Source organism: Pristiophorus japonicus, chromosome 9 (assembly GCF_044704955.1).
Source record: "Pristiophorus japonicus isolate sPriJap1 chromosome 9, sPriJap1.hap1, whole genome shotgun sequence".
NCBI lineage: Eukaryota > Metazoa > Chordata > Chondrichthyes > Pristiophoridae > Pristiophorus > Pristiophorus japonicus.
Genome location: NC_091985.1, coordinates 119,015,709 through 119,033,742, shown reverse-complemented (window position 1 = coordinate 119,033,742; position 18,034 = coordinate 119,015,709). Strand labels below are relative to the sequence as shown.

At 43.2% G+C, this 18,034-nt stretch overlaps 1 protein-coding gene across 5 annotated transcripts in view; it reads right to left on the bottom strand.

Moving 5' to 3' along the window:
• Nucleotides 1–18,034, bottom strand: part of LOC139273194 (aftiphilin-like) — a 74,143-nt gene that overhangs the window by 11,284 nt on the left and 44,825 nt on the right. For 2 of the 5 annotated variants that reach the window (XM_070889769.1, XM_070889770.1), the window contains exons 6-7: nt 14,289–14,420; nt 6,567–6,627 (exon numbers count right to left, since the gene is read on the bottom strand). In XM_070889769.1, coding sequence (XP_070745870.1) covers nt 6,567–6,627; nt 14,289–14,420 — 193 coding nt within the window. Of the gene's footprint in view, nt 1–4,760; nt 4,918–6,564; nt 6,628–8,385; nt 8,496–14,288; nt 14,421–18,034 lie in introns of those variants that run through there. The other 3 variants (XM_070889771.1, XM_070889772.1, XM_070889774.1) reach the window with 3 other exon arrangements.

The window sequence follows — 18,034 nt, the reverse complement described above, 5'->3', positions numbered from 1 at the left end:
TTATCAATTTGCCACTTTGTACTAAGTAATTATATTGGACTATGTTTCCTAAACACGATAGGCTCAATTTTGGCCCACCACTTTTTTCGGCCGTTGTCGTGCCGCCCCAGCCCAGAATGAATGAGGACTTCTAGTGCCCATGAGAAAGGACTCTAAAATTTCAAAGCAGCACAAGGAAGATACTGAAAGACTGGTGTACAGCAGGCAGTAGACCCGTGACTGATATAAATTCACCATTTGTACATAGCACCACTAGAAATAATTCATTACAGACTAGCTACCTTCACGGGCCATGAAGGTAGGACTTACTTCAATTTTTTATTTGTTATTTAATTCTTAAAACTTTTTGTTTGCAAGGTTTGGTGGTTTGTAAGGCTTGGCACTTTAGGTGCAGGTCCTCTCCACTTCTTTTATTTTTGTAGTTTAAGCTTCCATGAATGCTTCTGTTGTGTAGTAAATTAACTTTACGAAGTTTGTCATATGATGTCCTGTATAGCTGATTGATCTTATTCACATTCTTTAGTCATTAAGTTTCTTTATTAGTGACCAAATTAAATTTTAGGGGCTTTTGAAACTCACTCGGCCAGGGCTAGGGGCAGACAGGAGAACTGATAGAAATCATCCAGGTAGGAGCACCATCAGTTCTCCTGCCCGCCCCTATCCCAGGTCGAATGGCCTCCGATGTACCTACCTGCACTGATTTCTTAACTCTCCACAAGGGTTTTCTAAAGTGGCCACGTACGCTAGCCTAAGTAGATTAGGAGTAACTGTTAGCTGGCCAAAGTTGCCTAAATGGCCAAAACTGGCCTAAGTGGCTGGTAACGCCCCCTTTTGAGAAAAAAAAACTAAACTAAAAAAATCGTAACTAACTCACTTACACTGGCGCAAACTAAATGTGCAAAATGGGGATTTTTAAGATACGCCAGAAAAATCAAGTTACTCCAAAAAAAAACGGAGCAACTCCTGACCAAAATTGAGCCCTATGATAGTAACTTCAGACATTGTGTGCTTATTTATGAAGAAACATTCCTTTAACATAAAAGGTTGAATTTTAAAAACATGTAAATATTGCTATACTGACATCATTGCCCACGACTTTGAAGTATCTGAATGCACTTCATTTCAACACTTATTTTATACATAACTCATATCTTCCCCACAGATGTTTACAGAATATTATGACCACCAACTAGAGCTGTAACAAAGCTTTAAGGCTTTTTTCCATTCTGCAGGACGTCAAAGCTGAAAGATCAGTTTCTAAACCCAATCTCAGTTTACACTGGATTATCACTGTCCAATATCTTCCAACCCCAGGATTACTTCCCTCATGGTCATCCTCCCACCCCACTTCTTCCATGTAAATATCTGGATTAAGAAGGGTGCTCTGAGGCTTGGAGATTTCACGGTTGTGGCAATTAAGCAACTTCAAGACCCTGCTTTGTTACAGCCCTATAGAAGTGATGATAAACCACCACTATTATTGCAAGCCATTGAACTGAATGCTGCAAGCCAAGCATTGCAGCATTGCACAAAAGGAAGCCCTTTTCTTTGAACAACAGTCCCCAGCATTTGAAACGTCCATATTTAAAACTGTCAGTCACTTTTATCGGTCAAAATGTGATAACCATTAACATTAATACATTAACGTCAGTGTCAGAGTTGTCGGTTACAGCGTCCCGAGAGCCCCCTTTATTTTGGGCAGAAGCAACTGTGTTTGCTCATTAGATCGCACCACGCGCACATCAGGTGCATTGAATGTAATAAAAGAGCCTTGAGGCAGAATTCACTTCCTTTAGGCTTCCAGTTTTTTGGTAATAGTCCAGATGAGAGCCAATACTTAAACAAATTCACTGAAAAGCGCTGAGACATTCCGATAAACTGACAAGTCACTACATAAATGCAGGAATATCTCTTCTTTCTTTAGATGTTTTTAAGCAAAACAGTGCTGCAGTCGTTGAAAATACAAATTGACTTTCTTGTAGTCATCGGCAGGTTAAGAATTGACAGTAAGAAATGCCTTACAAAATAGTACTAGAATTTAACTCAAATAATCTTAATTGAAAGGAAATGTACTGGGTAAATAATTTTAAATGTTATTAGTGCTGCCATACCGGCCATCACGTATAGCAGGAAAATCGTGTTTGCACAAACGCGCCCACTAGAAGTGGTGGGGACTGTATATCTAAAGATAAAGCAACCAGTGCAGAGGTTTGTAAAATAATAAAGAAAACTATTACATGCAAGCAGAGCCATACAAATCCGCAAGTTGTGGCAAACAGAGGTGTGACACATGACTTCCCATGAAACCACTGTGTATTGAAATTCCAAGATGCCAAAGTAGAATAAAAGATTAGATGTGTGCTCTCAGTTTTCCTTAAAGCAGACGGGTACAACATTACTGCACACAGCGTCTCAAAAAGGGAACGGGGGAACAAAATCTATTTAGCAGCCAAAATTACAAGATACATTAAGAATTAAAGGGGCTGGATGTGCCCCAAAGAGAGTGTGTGTACATTCATCAAATAGAAATTCTGATGTGGATTTCTTAGCAGTCACGAGTGGAGAGGGATACAGAAAAGTAATCAGAGATGGCATTAGCTGTGATTGAGACGATGGGAGTAGAGAGGCCACATGTTCAATGCAAAGTGCAAAAGAGACTGCCATGAGCAGCATCTTGAATCAGCTATGAAGCTATTACAAAAGACTACCTGCATGCTAAACACAAAAACAGCAGGCTATAGACAGAGCTATGTAGTCCCATAACCAACAGATCAGAGGAATGCTCTGTAGCCCTGCAATGTCCAGTCACAAATAGTGGTAGAAAACCAGGCAACTAACAGTAGGAGGCTCTATGAACATCCCCATTCTCAAATCAAGATGCAAATACAAGAGACAAGGCTGAAGTATTTTCAAGCATCCAGCCAAAAGCGCCAAGTGATGATCCTATTTGGCCTCCTGCTGTGTTCAGCCATTTTGGTTCACCTGGCAATAAGCTGCTCAATATACTGGACACAGCAACGGTTATGGGCCCTCAATGTCCTGACTATGGTGCTGTAGACCTGTGCACCAGAGCTAGCTGCTCTCCCTAGCCAAGCTATTGCAGTACAGCTAGGAGACTGGCATCTACCAGACAATGTGAAAGATTGTCCATATATGTCCTATCCACAAAATACCATAATTCTATCCTGGCTGATTAGTGCCCTATCAGCCCTTCTCAAACATCAGTCAAGTGGTGGAAGAAGTAATTAATATTGTCATCAAGCAACACAAACTCAGCAATAACCATTCACTGATGCTCAGTACCACCAGAACCATTGCAGATCTCATCACAGCCTTGATCCAGACAGTCTTCAGCATCAAGAGAGCATTTGACTCAATATGACCCAAGGAGGCTGAGCAAAGTTGGTCAATGGGGTGGGGTGGAGGGGGGAGGAGTTCAAAGGGAAACCCTCCAGTTGCTGAGACATACTTAACACAAAGGAAGATGGTTGTGTTTGTCAAAGATCAGTTATCAGAGTCCCTGGACATTACAGGAGTTCCTCGGGAAAACATCCTCAGATCACCCATCTTCAGCTGCTTTATCAATGACCTTTCCACTGTCATAAGGTCAGGAGTGGGGCTGTTCGCTGACAATTACTGTGTTCAGCTCCATTCACAACTCCCCCGATAATGAAGCAACTCATACCAGCCTACAGTAGGACCTAGATAATATCTAGGCTTGGGCTAATAAGTGAGAGATAACATTCACGCCACTTAGCTGCTGGATAATGTCTAGGTCAATAAGAGAAAGCCCAGCCATCTCACCGTAGACTTTCAATGGCACCATCAACATCTTGGCAGGTTACCAGTGACCAGAACCTGAAATGAATCGGCCGTATGCACGCCATGGTACCAAGAACCGGCAATGGTTGGGTAATGTGCAATGAGTGGCACACCACCTGACCCCTCCACCATCTAAAAGGCTCAAGTCAGGAATGTGATGAAATACTCACCACTCGCCTGGATAGGTGCAGCCACAACAACACTCAAGAAGCTCGTCACCATCCAGGACAGAGCAGTTTGCTTGATCGGTGCGCCTGCCACTGGACTCAGTATTCACCCTCCTCCGTCACTGTGGCTGCAGTATGTATGGTCTACAGGATACAATGCAGCAACTCATCAAGGTTACTTCGACAGCAAATCCCTCACCATTGATCTCTACCACCAAGGACAAGAATAGCAATGCCTGGCGACCACCATTACCTGCCAAATTCTCTCCCAAGTCACATACCATCCTGACTTGGACAGATATCCACAATCCTTAGATGTTTTATCAGCATCCTGGAATTCCCTACCTAACACTACTGTGGAAGCACCTTCACAACAAGAATTGCAGCAGTTCAAGGAGAAAGCCCATGATCATCTTTTCAGGACAACTGAGGATGGGCAATAAATGTGACCTAGCCAGCATCATCCATATAACGAGAACACAAATTTCCCACAGATTTGAAAGAAAGCTAAGTTTATCCAATTTCATTAGTCTTACATGAAATACATTTCCAGAGTGATTGGACTTTAGCTGCATGAAAATATTGCAACACACACAAACATGTACAAAGAGCTAAACACTATTCTTTTAGATAAAATGACTGCAGAAAATATTATGTAGGTTTTGATTTGAAAACTAGCAGCACTTTAAATCATTCTACTTTTTAAGTTGGAAGAAAGATATTGTTGCCTTAAATAAGAAGGTTCTGATGTCAATCAGACGAACATAGTTTTGTTCATGGGAGAAAAGTCATGTCACCACAATATTAGAAGTACAACAGGCTGCAGTTAAGACATTCTGCTGACCTGGAATTGTGGTACTGTTGCTAGAGCTAGTGTCATCCACGGGCCCAAAGAAATCGAGGTTCAGAACAGTGGAACCTCCGTTAGCTTGAGATTCAGTAACCATGTTGGTAGGCAGTCATACAGAGGATAAGCCAGGGGGAGGGGTTGATGTGTAAGAAGGGGGCAAGACACAAACTTCAACATGCAGGTTATCATTACTACATACTTTAAACATAAGCATCCAAAATAGTTTTAGGATTAATAAGCCAATAGCTAAATAAGTTAACAAGTCAAGCAGCTTTACAATCAATATTATTTACAATACACAGGTAATACACACTTAATTTTGTTGTTAAAAAAGATGAAGGAATGCCCTTTCTCCAACGATATAGTTGACAAAGAATTTTCATTTTAAAAAAAGGAAAATTATTTTCTACTTTATATGAGAGGTTGACAAACAAGTTACAAACACAAAGAATCAATTGTAAAAGTAAGCAGGAAGATTTGACTGGAGTAGTTAATGGACACCAAAACAATAGAGGCGCTCATCCAGGCTTCCCTTCTATGGTAGACAAGGAATTTGTGGGACTGGGCTTTGATCTGATGCACATGATTAACCCTTGGAGTACTGCAGGAAGGCTAATAAAATAATTTCTCATATGCTAACATACTCAATATACTAATTTAAGATTTCACGGATCTATATGTTCAGCTACACAATACTTAGAAACTTATAAAATGTCAGTTGTCATATAGTTGGTCATAGACAACCTATGAAATTCAGTATTCAAAGGGTTAAAAGCACAGTGCCAATTTCAGATGAACTTCATATGTAAAGTCAAGCCGAATGTTAGCATGCTTTTTTAAATTATATTTTATAATAAATACAATACACGCACAGAAAGCTCGTTAGCTTAAGTGTGCTAGATACTATAACTGATGTCGAGTATCATGCAACATTCAAAAGCAATCAACATTTTTATCAAATTAGTTAGTAGTCTTATTCCATTCGTTACAGTAAATGTAATCATAAATCATTGCTTGGGCAGCTGCGCAATTAAAAAGAAATGTAGATCATAAAATAGGAGTATCCTAGGGACATGAAACAAATTCTGACATGTTAATTTCAAAGATTTGATAAGTTAACACTGCACTTTCTGCAGTTAGAATAAATTTAATATATTATAAATTACAATTTAGTGCAATGCTAGAAATGTATCATTGAAATTGCCTTTGTTCAGTTAATTAATTGAGCTTTTCTATACATCTAAAAAATGCACTGCCTTTGAGGTAGGCAAAAGTTATTTTTAAAAACTGAATAAATATTGCAGCTCTCCACCTTAAAATATGAGGCTGTTAACAGGAAATAACACTTCAAAACTTGAGATAACACTGATCGTTAATGCAATTACAAAATCAGCTGTTTTAGGTCATACAATTTAGTACATCAATATTGTGTCGTTTTGTACGTTATTATAATCGAGTGAAAAAGTTAATAAATTGTGAAAGCCAGCCAGTAGACTTAGGGGTGCACTATTAGCCTTCTAATGCTCACCTATTACCATTTATATTTGTGTAGATGTACTTATGCAATTAAGACCAGTACAGGTTAGCAAAGCAAGGCTAAAAGGAAGCCTGGATTTCCAGTGAGAAAGAAATGGAAAGAAAAAATAATTAGCAGAGAGAAGTTTGTCTGAACTTGGTAGATTTCTTAACTCTAACTCTGGTGCTAGAGGCTCTACGCAGGGACGTACCATCAAGAGGATTAGTAAGGCCACTGCTACTCCAGTCAAACTGGACAGGCGGGACGTGTTCCTAGGGAGAAAAGAAAACATTACATTACATTACTCTAAAGTGTGACAATAGGAAAAAAATGTCTTCAGCTGCAAAATGAATATCAAAGCAGATAGTTTTGTTGAGTATTTCTTAACTCTACTGCAATTATCCATAATGTTTGACTCTCAAAAAAAGTTTACAATATGTTAAACTAAGATACTGCTCTCGAAAGCAGTGATGAAGGAGCCAGCTCAGTAAACAACTCCAGGTGAAGTCCCTGTCCATGAGTCGTCAGACCAAAAAAAAGTGGTAGGTTCTGCTCCTGGTTGGTAGTGAGTTAACTGATTTCAATCAGGGCACAGTAACTCTGTGGGGGAAAAAATCAAGATTCCTGCTCCTCGTCATTATGCAGTAACCTTTGCTGGGTGTGTGTGTGTGTGTGTGTGTGTGTGTGTGTGTGTGTGTGTGTGTATGGGTTCAGTTGTGATGCCCTTTACAATTGAATCGTTGCCACTCAGTGTCAAGACTAATACATGAATGATGGTCACTTGGCTGAGGTGCAAGAAAAGGGAGATTAAGAAAACTGATGGAAAAAGTTCTTCACAACCCCTTCTCAAAATACCTGGGGGCATATTACACATCGTTTTGGAATAGGAACCCTTTCGGCAACTCTAATTCCTGACTTCTAAAACAAAAACATAAATTGCTGGAAACATGCAGATGGTCAATTAGCATCTGTGGAGAGGACAGACAATGCAACGATTCAGATGCAGATTTTTCTTCAAAACTAAAAAAATAAGAGCTGGATAGAGGTATTTAAAGAAATTAATGGGATGTGGGTGTCACCATCAACGTCAGCATTTATTGCCCATCCCGAACTGCCCTTGAGAAGGTGGTGGTGAGCTGCCTTCTTCAATCGCTGAGTCTTCGTGGTATTACAATCATTTTGGATGCAGACAGATCCACACCCAAAACATTGAATTGTCGCTTTTCTCCACTGATGCTGACTGACCGGCTGCGTGTTTCCTGCATTTTGAGTTTTTGTTTCAGATTTCCAGCATTTAAAGTAGTTTTTAAACTCCTGCTGTCTCCCAGCTATATCTACTATACATATTACATGACTACTGTTTTCCATTGCTCACACTCACCAGCAGCAGAAATTATTTCTCTCATCAGTGACTGAATGCAAGAGAAATTTCTAAAGAATGGTGTGGACGATGCAGTCAAAATACATCTCCTTCAATCACTCAAGCAATGAAGCAAATGGAGATCATAAAACATCAGTAATGAAAGTCAATCTCAAGGTTTTATCTCGTGATCTTACAAAATTCGAGAAGAACAGTCACATCAAAATGAAAAAAAAACTTCTCGCCTGTGCTGGGTGTGATTACTGTAATATGGTGAAGTAGCTGGAAAAACAGCTAGGTGAAGTGGCTCAGATGGTACACTGATCAATGTGCTGGTGGAATAGTATGCAACTCTAATTCCCACACAAAAATGAAGAGTGAGAAGAGAAAGCAAGTCAAGTTGGGATTTCCCATGCACCCATCAGCCACTTGCAGGTTGTCTCCTTGTATAGGTTGGGTATAGACAGATTAGTTACTTTGATTGATCTTTATTCTTAGAATGCAAGCACTCTTAACACCGCAAGAATTCTATTGGTCCTGGAGAATCACATTAGGCAAACCTGTCTTGTTACTCGATGCCTTTTATACAGGGCAGGAACAGCCATGAGATGGGAATAGAGCATGCATTCAACCATCCATTTAATTAAACTTTAGTTGTTCAAAGACTTACCAAGGATCTTTGTTCCGTAGTAAATGAATAACTGGCTGGAGTTATGGTAGTGTTCGGTGTACTTGATAAAGCTTTTGAGCTCTGCGAGCATCTAGGCAATCCGGTAATTGCTAAAAATGACAGACAGTGATCTCGTCCTAAGAACTATCCAGAGAACTACACATTATGGGGTTGGTCTCTAATGAAGACGCACAATTCACCTGCTGATGCTACTAATAATCTTACCGAATTTTAAAATCATATGAACTCATTGGTTCAAACAAAAATATTCAATAATGTTTGTAAATCTAGATTACCATCCTAATTTGGGATTAACAGAGGTCCAGCTGGGCATAATTTCCACAAAATCCTATCCCTCCTCGTCCCTCCCGACCTGTCTGCAGCCTTTGACGTGGTTGACCACTCCACCTCCTCCAACGCCTCTCCACCATCGTCCAGCTGGGTGCGACTGCACTCGCCTGGTTACACATTCTTATCTATCTAATCGGAGCCAGAGAATCACCCACAATGGCTTCTCTTCCCACTCCCCCATCGTTACCTCTGGTATCCCCAAAGGATCTTTCCTTGGCCTCCTCCTAGTTCTCATCTATATGTTGCCCCTTGGCGACATAATCCGAAATCATGGCATCAGTTTCCACATGTATGCTGACTACACCCAGCTCTACCTCACCACCACTTCTCTGACCACCCCACGGTCTCTAAATTAACGCACTGCTCGTCAGACATCCAGTACTGGATGAGCAGAAATTTTCTCCAATTAAATATTGGGAAGACCGAAGCCATTGTCTTCGGACCTCACTACAAACTCCGTTCCCTAGCCAACGACTCCATCCCTCTCCCTAGCATCTGTTTGAGGCTGAACCAGACAGCTCGCAACCTTGGTGTCCTATTTGACCCGGAAATTAGCTTCCAAGCACATATCCGTGGCATGACTAAGACCGCCTATTTCCACCTCCGTAACATTGCTGGTCATTGCTCATCCGCTGCTGAAACCCTCATCCATACCTTTGATACCTCTAGACGTGACTACTCCAACGCACTTCTGGCTGGCTTCTCAAGTTCTATCCTACGTAAACTTGAGGTCATCCAAAAATCGGCTGCCCATGTCCTAACTCGCACCAAGTCCCGTTCACCCATCACCCTTGTTCTCGCTGACCTACATTGGCTCCTGGTTAAGCAACACCTCAATTTCAAAATTCTCATCCTTGCCCCTCCCTAGCTCTGTCATCTCCTTCAGCCCCACAACCCTGCCGCAAAATCTTTTTGATACTATAACCTTTGTTAGTCAATGTCCTTTGAGAGCCCACTAGAGTATTACTACTGAGAGGGACAGGTTCTTTACATTCATTGCCATTTCTCAATAACCAAGCAGAGTGGAACATTCCTGGATTTGGGTAAAAGACACTAGCTGAAACATCAGATCCTGTGTGTCGGGGAGTGAGAGATTTCAGGGCAAGGGATAGAATGACTGAGAATCATGTCCATCATGGCCTACATGTGTATTCATAATCACGATTTCTGAAACATGGGAGCAGGGAAAAAGAGAAAGGTATCGAGCAACCTCATTATGCATGAAATTTAAAGATCATCCAACTTCTAAGTTCGCTTTGCTTTCATCTTGGAACAAATGCATGGAAGCTGATTGTTGCCCAGAGGGGTAAATATGTCCATGTCCAAGTATCCCTAAATCTTGGAATATTTACTGAATGTTCTCCGGATAAATTTTCCACTTGCGAAGATGCATGCTGAAACGGCTGAGAGTGGCTGCAGTATTCTTGTATATTTCTGTCAAATATTGGGCAGAAAGTGCTATTTTCTGGTTGAGACACCAAAAGCCAAGTAAACTGCACCAAGGCACGGCCAAAAGCAAGTATATCTTCGCTTGTTTAAATAGAGAACAAAGCAGTATTGTCCATCTAGACATGCACGGACCTTTCTTAACCTTTTCCAAGTCACACACCATCCTGACGGCAATGTATGCCGTTCCTTCATTATCACCAAGTCAAAGTCCTGGAACTCCCTCCCAACAGCACTGTGGAAGCACCTTCCCACAAGGACCGCTGCAGTTCCAGGCAGCAGCTCACCACCACCTTCTCAAGGACAATTAGGGATGGGCAATAAATACTGGCCTTGCCAATGACACCCACGTCCCAGGAATGATTTTTTTTTTTTTTAAATAAAAGGAATTTTAGAAATGACTCCATCAAATCTACAAACCTCAGTTCAAGGGAGTGGATATGCCAGCTGGACTGCCACCTACATACTCTGCCTTGGACCAGATTCTCCTGGAGGTGGACATCCCAACCCACTAGAAAAGCATTTAAACTATAGAGGGCTAAGGAAAGACATCATTCTCTAGAATGCTATTTTCTTGCTTCCACCAGAAATTATCACAAACCAATGCTGCAGTGGTCCTTACTTGACTGGGGATGCTATAATTTCACTGAACATAAGAACATAAGAAATAGGAGCAGGAGTAGGCCATAGGGCCCCTCAAACCTGCTCCGTTATTTAATACGATCATGGCTGATCCGATCATGGACTCATGTCCACTTCTCTGCCCGCTCCCTTATTCTCTTATCGGTTAAGAAACTATCCATCTCTGCCTTAAATTTATTCAATGACCCAGCTTCCACAGATTTACAACCCTCAGAAGAAATTCCTCCTCATCTCAGTTTTAAATGGGCGGCCCTTATTCTAAGATTATGCCCCCTAGTTCTAGTTTCCCCAATCAATGGAAACATCCTCTCTGCATCCACCCTGTCAAGCCCCCTCATAATCATACTTTTCGATAAGATCACCTCTCATTCTTCTAAATTCCAATGCATAGAGGCCCAACCTACTCAACCTTTCCTCATAAGTCAACCCACTCCTCTCCGGAATCAACCTAACGAACCTTCTCTGAACTGCCTCCAAGGCAATTACAGTGGAGCATCCCGAATCCGCCAACCTCGGGACCGAGGCCGAGCCGGTTTTCCTGGACTTCATAACGTGTTTCTGACATCCGAAATACATGAGGACAAGTTAGGGTATTTCCAGATTTCGGAACGTCAGAAAAGGCCGTGGGTGGAGGGGTGGGGGGTTGCTCTCCGAGGAGCTGTTTGGGTTGCCGGCTCCGTCCAGGAGGTCGGTGGACAGGGCCCAGCCACCGTGGAGGTTGGGGTCCCGAGGTCGGGCAGCAGCAAATTTGCTAGAATTCTTCGAGGATGTTAACGAACAAGGTGGATAATGGGGAACCAGTGGGTGTGGTGTATTTGGACTTCCAGAAGGCATTTGACAAGGTGACACATAAAAGGTTACTGTACAAGATAAAAGTTCAGTGTTGGGGGTAATATATTAGCATGGAGAGAGGATTGGCTAACGAACAGAAAACAGTCGAGATAAATGGTTCATTCTCGGGTTGGCAATCAGTAACCAGTGGAGTGGCACAGGGATCAGTGCTGGGACCCCAACTATTTACAATCTATATTAACGGCTTGGAGGAAGGGACCGAGTGTAACATAGCCAAGTTTGCTGACGATACAAAGATGGGAGGAAAAGCAATGTGTGAGGAGGACACAAAAAATCTTCAAAAGGACATAGGCTAAGTGAGTGGGCAAAAATTTGGCAGATGGAGTATAATGTTGGAAAGTGTGAGGTCATGCACTTTGCCAGAAAAAAAATCAAAGAGCACGTTATTATTTAAATGGAGAAAGATTGCAAAGTGCTGCAGTACAGCAGGACCTGGGGGTACTTGTGCATGAAACACAAAAGGTCAGTATGCAGGTACAGCAAGTGATCAGGAAGGCCAATGGAATCTTGGCCTTTATTGTAAAGGGGATGGAGTATAAAAGCAGGGAAGTCTTGCTACAGTTGTACACGGTATTGGTGAGGCCACACCTGGAATACTGCGTGCAGTTTTGGTTTCCATATTTAAGAAAGAATATACTTGCTTTGGCAACAGTTCAGAGAAGGTTCACAAGGTTGATTCCAGAGATGAGGAGGTTGACTTATGAGGAAAGGTCGAGTAGGCTGGGCCTCTACTCATTGGAATTCAGAAGAATGAGAGGTGATCTTATCGAAACGTATAAGATTATGAGGGGGCTTGACAAGGTGGATGCAGAGAGGATGTTTCCACTGATAGGGGAGACAATAACTAGAGGGCATAATCTTAGAATAAGAGGACCACCCATTTAAAACTGAGATGAGAAATTTATTCTCTGAGGGTTGCGGATCTGTGGAATTTGCTGCCTCTGAGAGCTGTGGAAGCTGGGACATTGAATAAATTTAAGACAGAAATAGACAGTTTCTTAAATGATAAGGGAATAAGGGGTTATGGAGAGCGGGCAGGGAAGTGGACCCGAGTCCATGATTGAATCAGCCATGATCGTATTAAATGGCGGAGCAGGCTCGAGGGCCATATGGCCTACTCCTATTTCTTATGTTCATATGACCTCTGGAGCAGTCAAAGGATCTATCCTTGGCACCCTCCTCCTTCAACTACATGCTGCCCCTTGACCATATATATGCTGACAACACCCAACTTTACTCTCCACTCCCATTTCAATCCCTCCATTGCCTGTGTGTTAGATTGCTTGCTTGACATCCAGTTTTGGATAAGCCACAATTCTCTCCAGATAAACATTGGTAAGATCAACTAAGATTGTCTTTGGCATCTGCCACAAATTGTTACCTTCAAACTCCACTCTTCCAATGTTCTCTTGGTCAGCCTGCCAATATCCGTAAACTTCAGATCCAAAATTCTGCTGCGCTCCAAGTCACACACACTCATTACCCACAATCATTGATCCATTTGGCGCACAGGCAACCATGCAACAAATTTAAAATTCTCATCCTGATGTTTAAATTCCTTCATGACCTCTTGCCTCCCTATCTCTAACCTCCTCCGGCCCTACAAACATCCTTCCACCCCAAACTCTCTGTCCTTGGCTTTACCCTTTTATAATTGCCCCCTCCCCTTGCTCACCATTGACCATGCTGTCAGCTGTAGAATTCCTGGTACTAAACCCCTTCACTGTTCCACTTCCCTCTCCTCCTTTGAAATCCTTCTTAAAACTCACACCTTTGACCAATGGTTTGTTGGCCCTCCTAATATCTCCTCCTTTGGCTCAGCACCCATTTGTTTGATTACTCCTCTATAAAGCAGAGTTTGACATTAAAGGTGCTATATAAATGCAAGTTGTTGTAGTTCTGATAAAATTGAGACCATTATTCTACAATAATGCTAAAGCAATTGTATTTATAATGACCTCATTTTTAAAAATAAGGATCCTATATAGATTATTTAAAATAAACTTGAGAAACCATGCAGTTCAATTTAAGGTAAATCTTTCTGATATACTTTGTTCATGAATAGAATGAACTAGCACTCCATCTCCTCTGCCCTGTTATCCTTGATTCATAATGCAAATGAATTGTCATACAAGATTGGTATACAGCAAAAATTATTTACTTTCATCTTAATTGCTTTGTGGGGTGGCAAAAAGTGCCACCGGAATTTTTAATACATCACACAAGCTCTCCACATGTTCAGGTTTCCAACCTCTGCCTCATTACTATGCAGAGTTCTCAAATAAGCTATTTCCCCAAGAGGACAGAGAGTTGGATGATCAGTTACCCAAATCATTCTCGCCGTCGGCTACAAAAAACAGTTACTTTCTTACCAGGGGAAGTTTGTGATACAACAAAACTTCAGAAAAATGGTGAGATGGAAAGAATAGGAAGAGAACTTTACATATTTTTATTAAAAGCTAAGCAGCAGACAAGCTGTAGGGCAAAATGATCCTGGTCAATCTTTCTCCCTCAACTTACTAACTGGTAAATAGAGTTATTTACAAGCAAGAGGCTATAAATGGAGATATATATAATTTAATTGAGGAAACAGAATGGTGCTTTATCATTACCTGGGTTTGATCAGATGTAGAAGTACTCATCTCTGAGGGTGTAACACTTGCGGTTGGTGTCTGACCTATTGAAGCTATCTTCTCTGCAGCTGATATTGGTTTTACTGGTTCTTTGGTGGGTTCCAACATGCCCTGAATCAACACAAAATTAAGGTACATAAACAAAGTATACTTTGGCAAATACTGTGATTATATGCTCCTGGCAAGGAGCCTCACTTAGTGGAAGTGCATAATTGGGAAATTGTACATGCCCAAGCCCATGATTTTCTGTCCAGCAGCATAGATGCAAAGTAGCTGTGCAAACAATTTCCCAATTACGTGCTCCCTACATGTGAGAATCCATGGCCCCAAGTTTCGGCCCGCGCCGAAAACGGCACACCTCCGAGCTGGACGCCTGTTCTTCGCACCTAAAAGTGTACTAGAAAAAAACTTTGATATTCTCCAGTTCCTCGGAGCTCGATCTCAGCTTGGCACGGCGCGCTCTTCACAGCAGGGGGCGGAGCCAAACACTCGCGCCGATTCTGTAAGTAGTGGGGGGCGGGTCCAATTTAAATGAGCCAACGTGGTGCCGGCAACCCCGCGCGTGCGCGTTGGAGCGTGCGCGCAGTGTCAAACAAACATTGGCACTCGGCCATTTTTAAAAGGACTCGGCTGCCTTCGTGCCACTGACGCCTCCCCTTAAGAGTGGCCGAATGGCCTCAACCCCCTTGAAAAGCTGCGTGCCTCCGGTGTTGATCCTTCGGCTGCCGGCCAGCCACCAACAGAATGAAGGCCTGCCTGCAGCACTGCAGCTCAGCTCGAAGGCTGCTTGCTGCCGCTGTTGGGGCTGCCGTCGAGACACTGACGCCACACCCCTGCCTGTCTCCAACATGAAAGGCCTGCCTGAAGCACAGCAGCTCGAAGGCCGCTCGTGTTTCACACAGGTAGGAACATGGATTATTTAATCTTTTCTTTGCTTATAAATTTTTATTCAGGTTGGATTTATTTGTATAACATTTGTAGAAGTATAACTAAGGATTGATTGTAGAATTTAATGACTCTCTTCCCCCCCACCCCCCATTCCCTACGCCTGATTTTCTAAAGCGTAGACAAGGTTTTTTCGAGCGTACAAAAATCTTCACTTACTCCATTCTAAGTTAGTTTGGAGTAAGTTTTCACTGCCGAAACTTTGAAAACAGGTGTAAGTGGCTGGACACGCCCCCTTTTGAAAAAAAAATTCTGTTCCAAAGTGAAACTGTTCTAACTGACTAGAACTGGAGCAAATTAAATGCCAAGAATTTGAATTTCTAAGATATTCCGTTCCAAACCAGTTGCGCCAAAAAATCAGGTGCAACTGAGGCCGAAACTTGGGCCCCAAGTTAGCAGCGTGCAGTTGCAAGATTTACCTTTTAAGTTCTCACCAAATGAATACAAGTATTAGTAACAAATGAAAGATATACTGGGTTATCTGTAACACCTATGTAAACAATTTTCGATTTCCCCAACTACCGATTCCAGAAAATCCATTGAACACTGCACTCTTTAGATTGTAACACATTGGGCTCAATTTTCCCCAGTGATTTGCGCCGTTTTTTTTGGAGCAGGCTGCTTTTTTTGGCCTAAGTTAAAAATCCACAGTTTCCCCAATCAATTTGCACCAGGGCAACTCCATTACAGTTTTTTTGTTAGGCAAGTTTTTTTTTCAGCCAAAGGGGGCGAAACCTGCCACCCGCACCAATTCTGGCCAGTTAGGCAAGTTTGGCCAGCTGAGTGTTACTCCAGTTCTGTTAAGGCCAGCGTATGTGGTCTTTGCAGAAAAACCTTCCGGAGAATTAAAGAAATCGCGCAGGTAAGGAAATTGGCGCAGGTAAGTGCAGCAGATGCCCGGACAGCAGCAGCAGCAGCAGCAAAGGTAAGAGAGAGGGAAAGAGAGAGAGAGAGAGAGAGAGAGAGAGAGAGAGAGAGAGGTGGGGTGGAAGGAAAAGAGAGATGCTGAGGGGAAGCCTTGAGTGTAGTTAGATGCGGGGACTGGGAGGGAGGAGGCTAGTTGGCCTGGGATGGGGCGGGGTAGTGGATCGGCAAGCCCTTCGGCCTGGGTTAGGAGCGGGACCGGTAAGGCACTCGGGGCCAGGGATCGGACCAGCAAGGCACTCGGCCAGGGTTAGGAGCGGGTAGCGAAACCGGTAAGGCACTCGGGACTCCAGGGGAGGGGGAGAAGATCGGACCGGCAAGGCACTCGGGGGCTGGGGGGGGGGGGGGAGAAAGAGACTGGGACCAGCAAGCCCTTCGGCTAGGGCTAGGAGCGGGGACCAGCAAGACATTCGGGGCTGCAGGGGGGGCGGGAGCTGGACCGGCACAGGCAAGGGACTTGTGGTAGGCTAGGGAAGGGAAGGAGACCGGCAAACCCTTCGGCCAGGGCTAAGGGCAGGACCGGCTTTAATAATTGGAGGCCAGTTGCTGCAATATATTTTAATGTGTTTTTAACTCGAGCTCCTGACGGTCCGCATTGCGGAGTTGGAGCGGAGGGTGGATTCACTCTGGAGCATCCATGATGCTGAGAATGACGTGAGTAGCACGTGTAGCGAGTTGGTCTTACCGCAGGAGAAGGGTCCACAGCCAGATAGGGAATGGAAGACCAGCAGGAAGAGTAGTGCAAGGAAGGTAGTGCAGTGGTCCCCTGTGGTCATCCCCCTGCAAAACAGATACACCGCTTTGAGTACTGTTGGGGGGGGGGGGATGACGCATCAGGGGAGGGCAGCAGCAGCCAAGTTCATGGCACCGTGGCTGGCTCTGTTGCACAGAAGGGCAGGAAAAAGAGTGGGAGAGCGATAGTGATAGGGGATTCAATGGTGAGTGGAATAGATAGGCGTTTCTGCGGCCGCAACCGAGACTCCAGGATGGTATGTTGCCTCCCTGGTGCAAGGGTCAAGGATGTCTCGGAGCGGGTGCAGGACATTCTGAAAAGGGAGGGAGAACAGCCAGTTGTCGTGGTGCACATTGGTACCAACGACATAGGTAAAAAAAAAAAGGGATGAGGTCCTACGAAACGAATTTAAGGAGCTAGGAGCTAAATTAAAAAGTAGGACCTCAAAAGTAGTAATCTCGGGATTGCTACCAGTGCCACGTGCTAGTCAGAGTAGGAATTGCAGGATAGCGCAGATGTGCAGCAGGGAGGGATTCAAATTCCTGGGGCATTGGAACCGGTTCTGGGGGAGGTGGGACCAGTACAAACCAGACGGTCTGCACCTGGGCAGGACCGGAACCAATGTTCTAGGGGGAGTGTTGGCTAGTGCTGTTGGGGAGGAGTTAAACTAATATGGCAGGGGGATGGGAACCAATGCAGGGAGACAGAGGGAGACAAAAAGGAGACAAAAGCAAAAGACAGAAAGAAGATGAGGAAAAGTGGAGGGCAGAGAAACCCAAGGCAAAGAACAAAAAGGGCCACTGTACAGCAAAATTCTAAAAGGACAAAGGGTGTTAAAAAAACAAGCCTGAAGGCTTTGTGTCTTAATGCAAGGAGTATCTGCAATAAGGTGGATGAATTAACTGTGCAAATAGATGTTAACAAATATGATGTGATTGGGATTACGGAGACGTGGCTCCAGGATGATCAGGGCTGGGAACTCAACATCCAGGGGTATTCAACATTCAGGAAGGATAGAATAAAAGGAAAAGGAGGTGGGGTAGCATTGCTGGTTAAAGAGGAGATTAATGCAATAGTTAGGAAGGACATTAGCTTGGATGATGTGGAATTTATATGGGTAGAG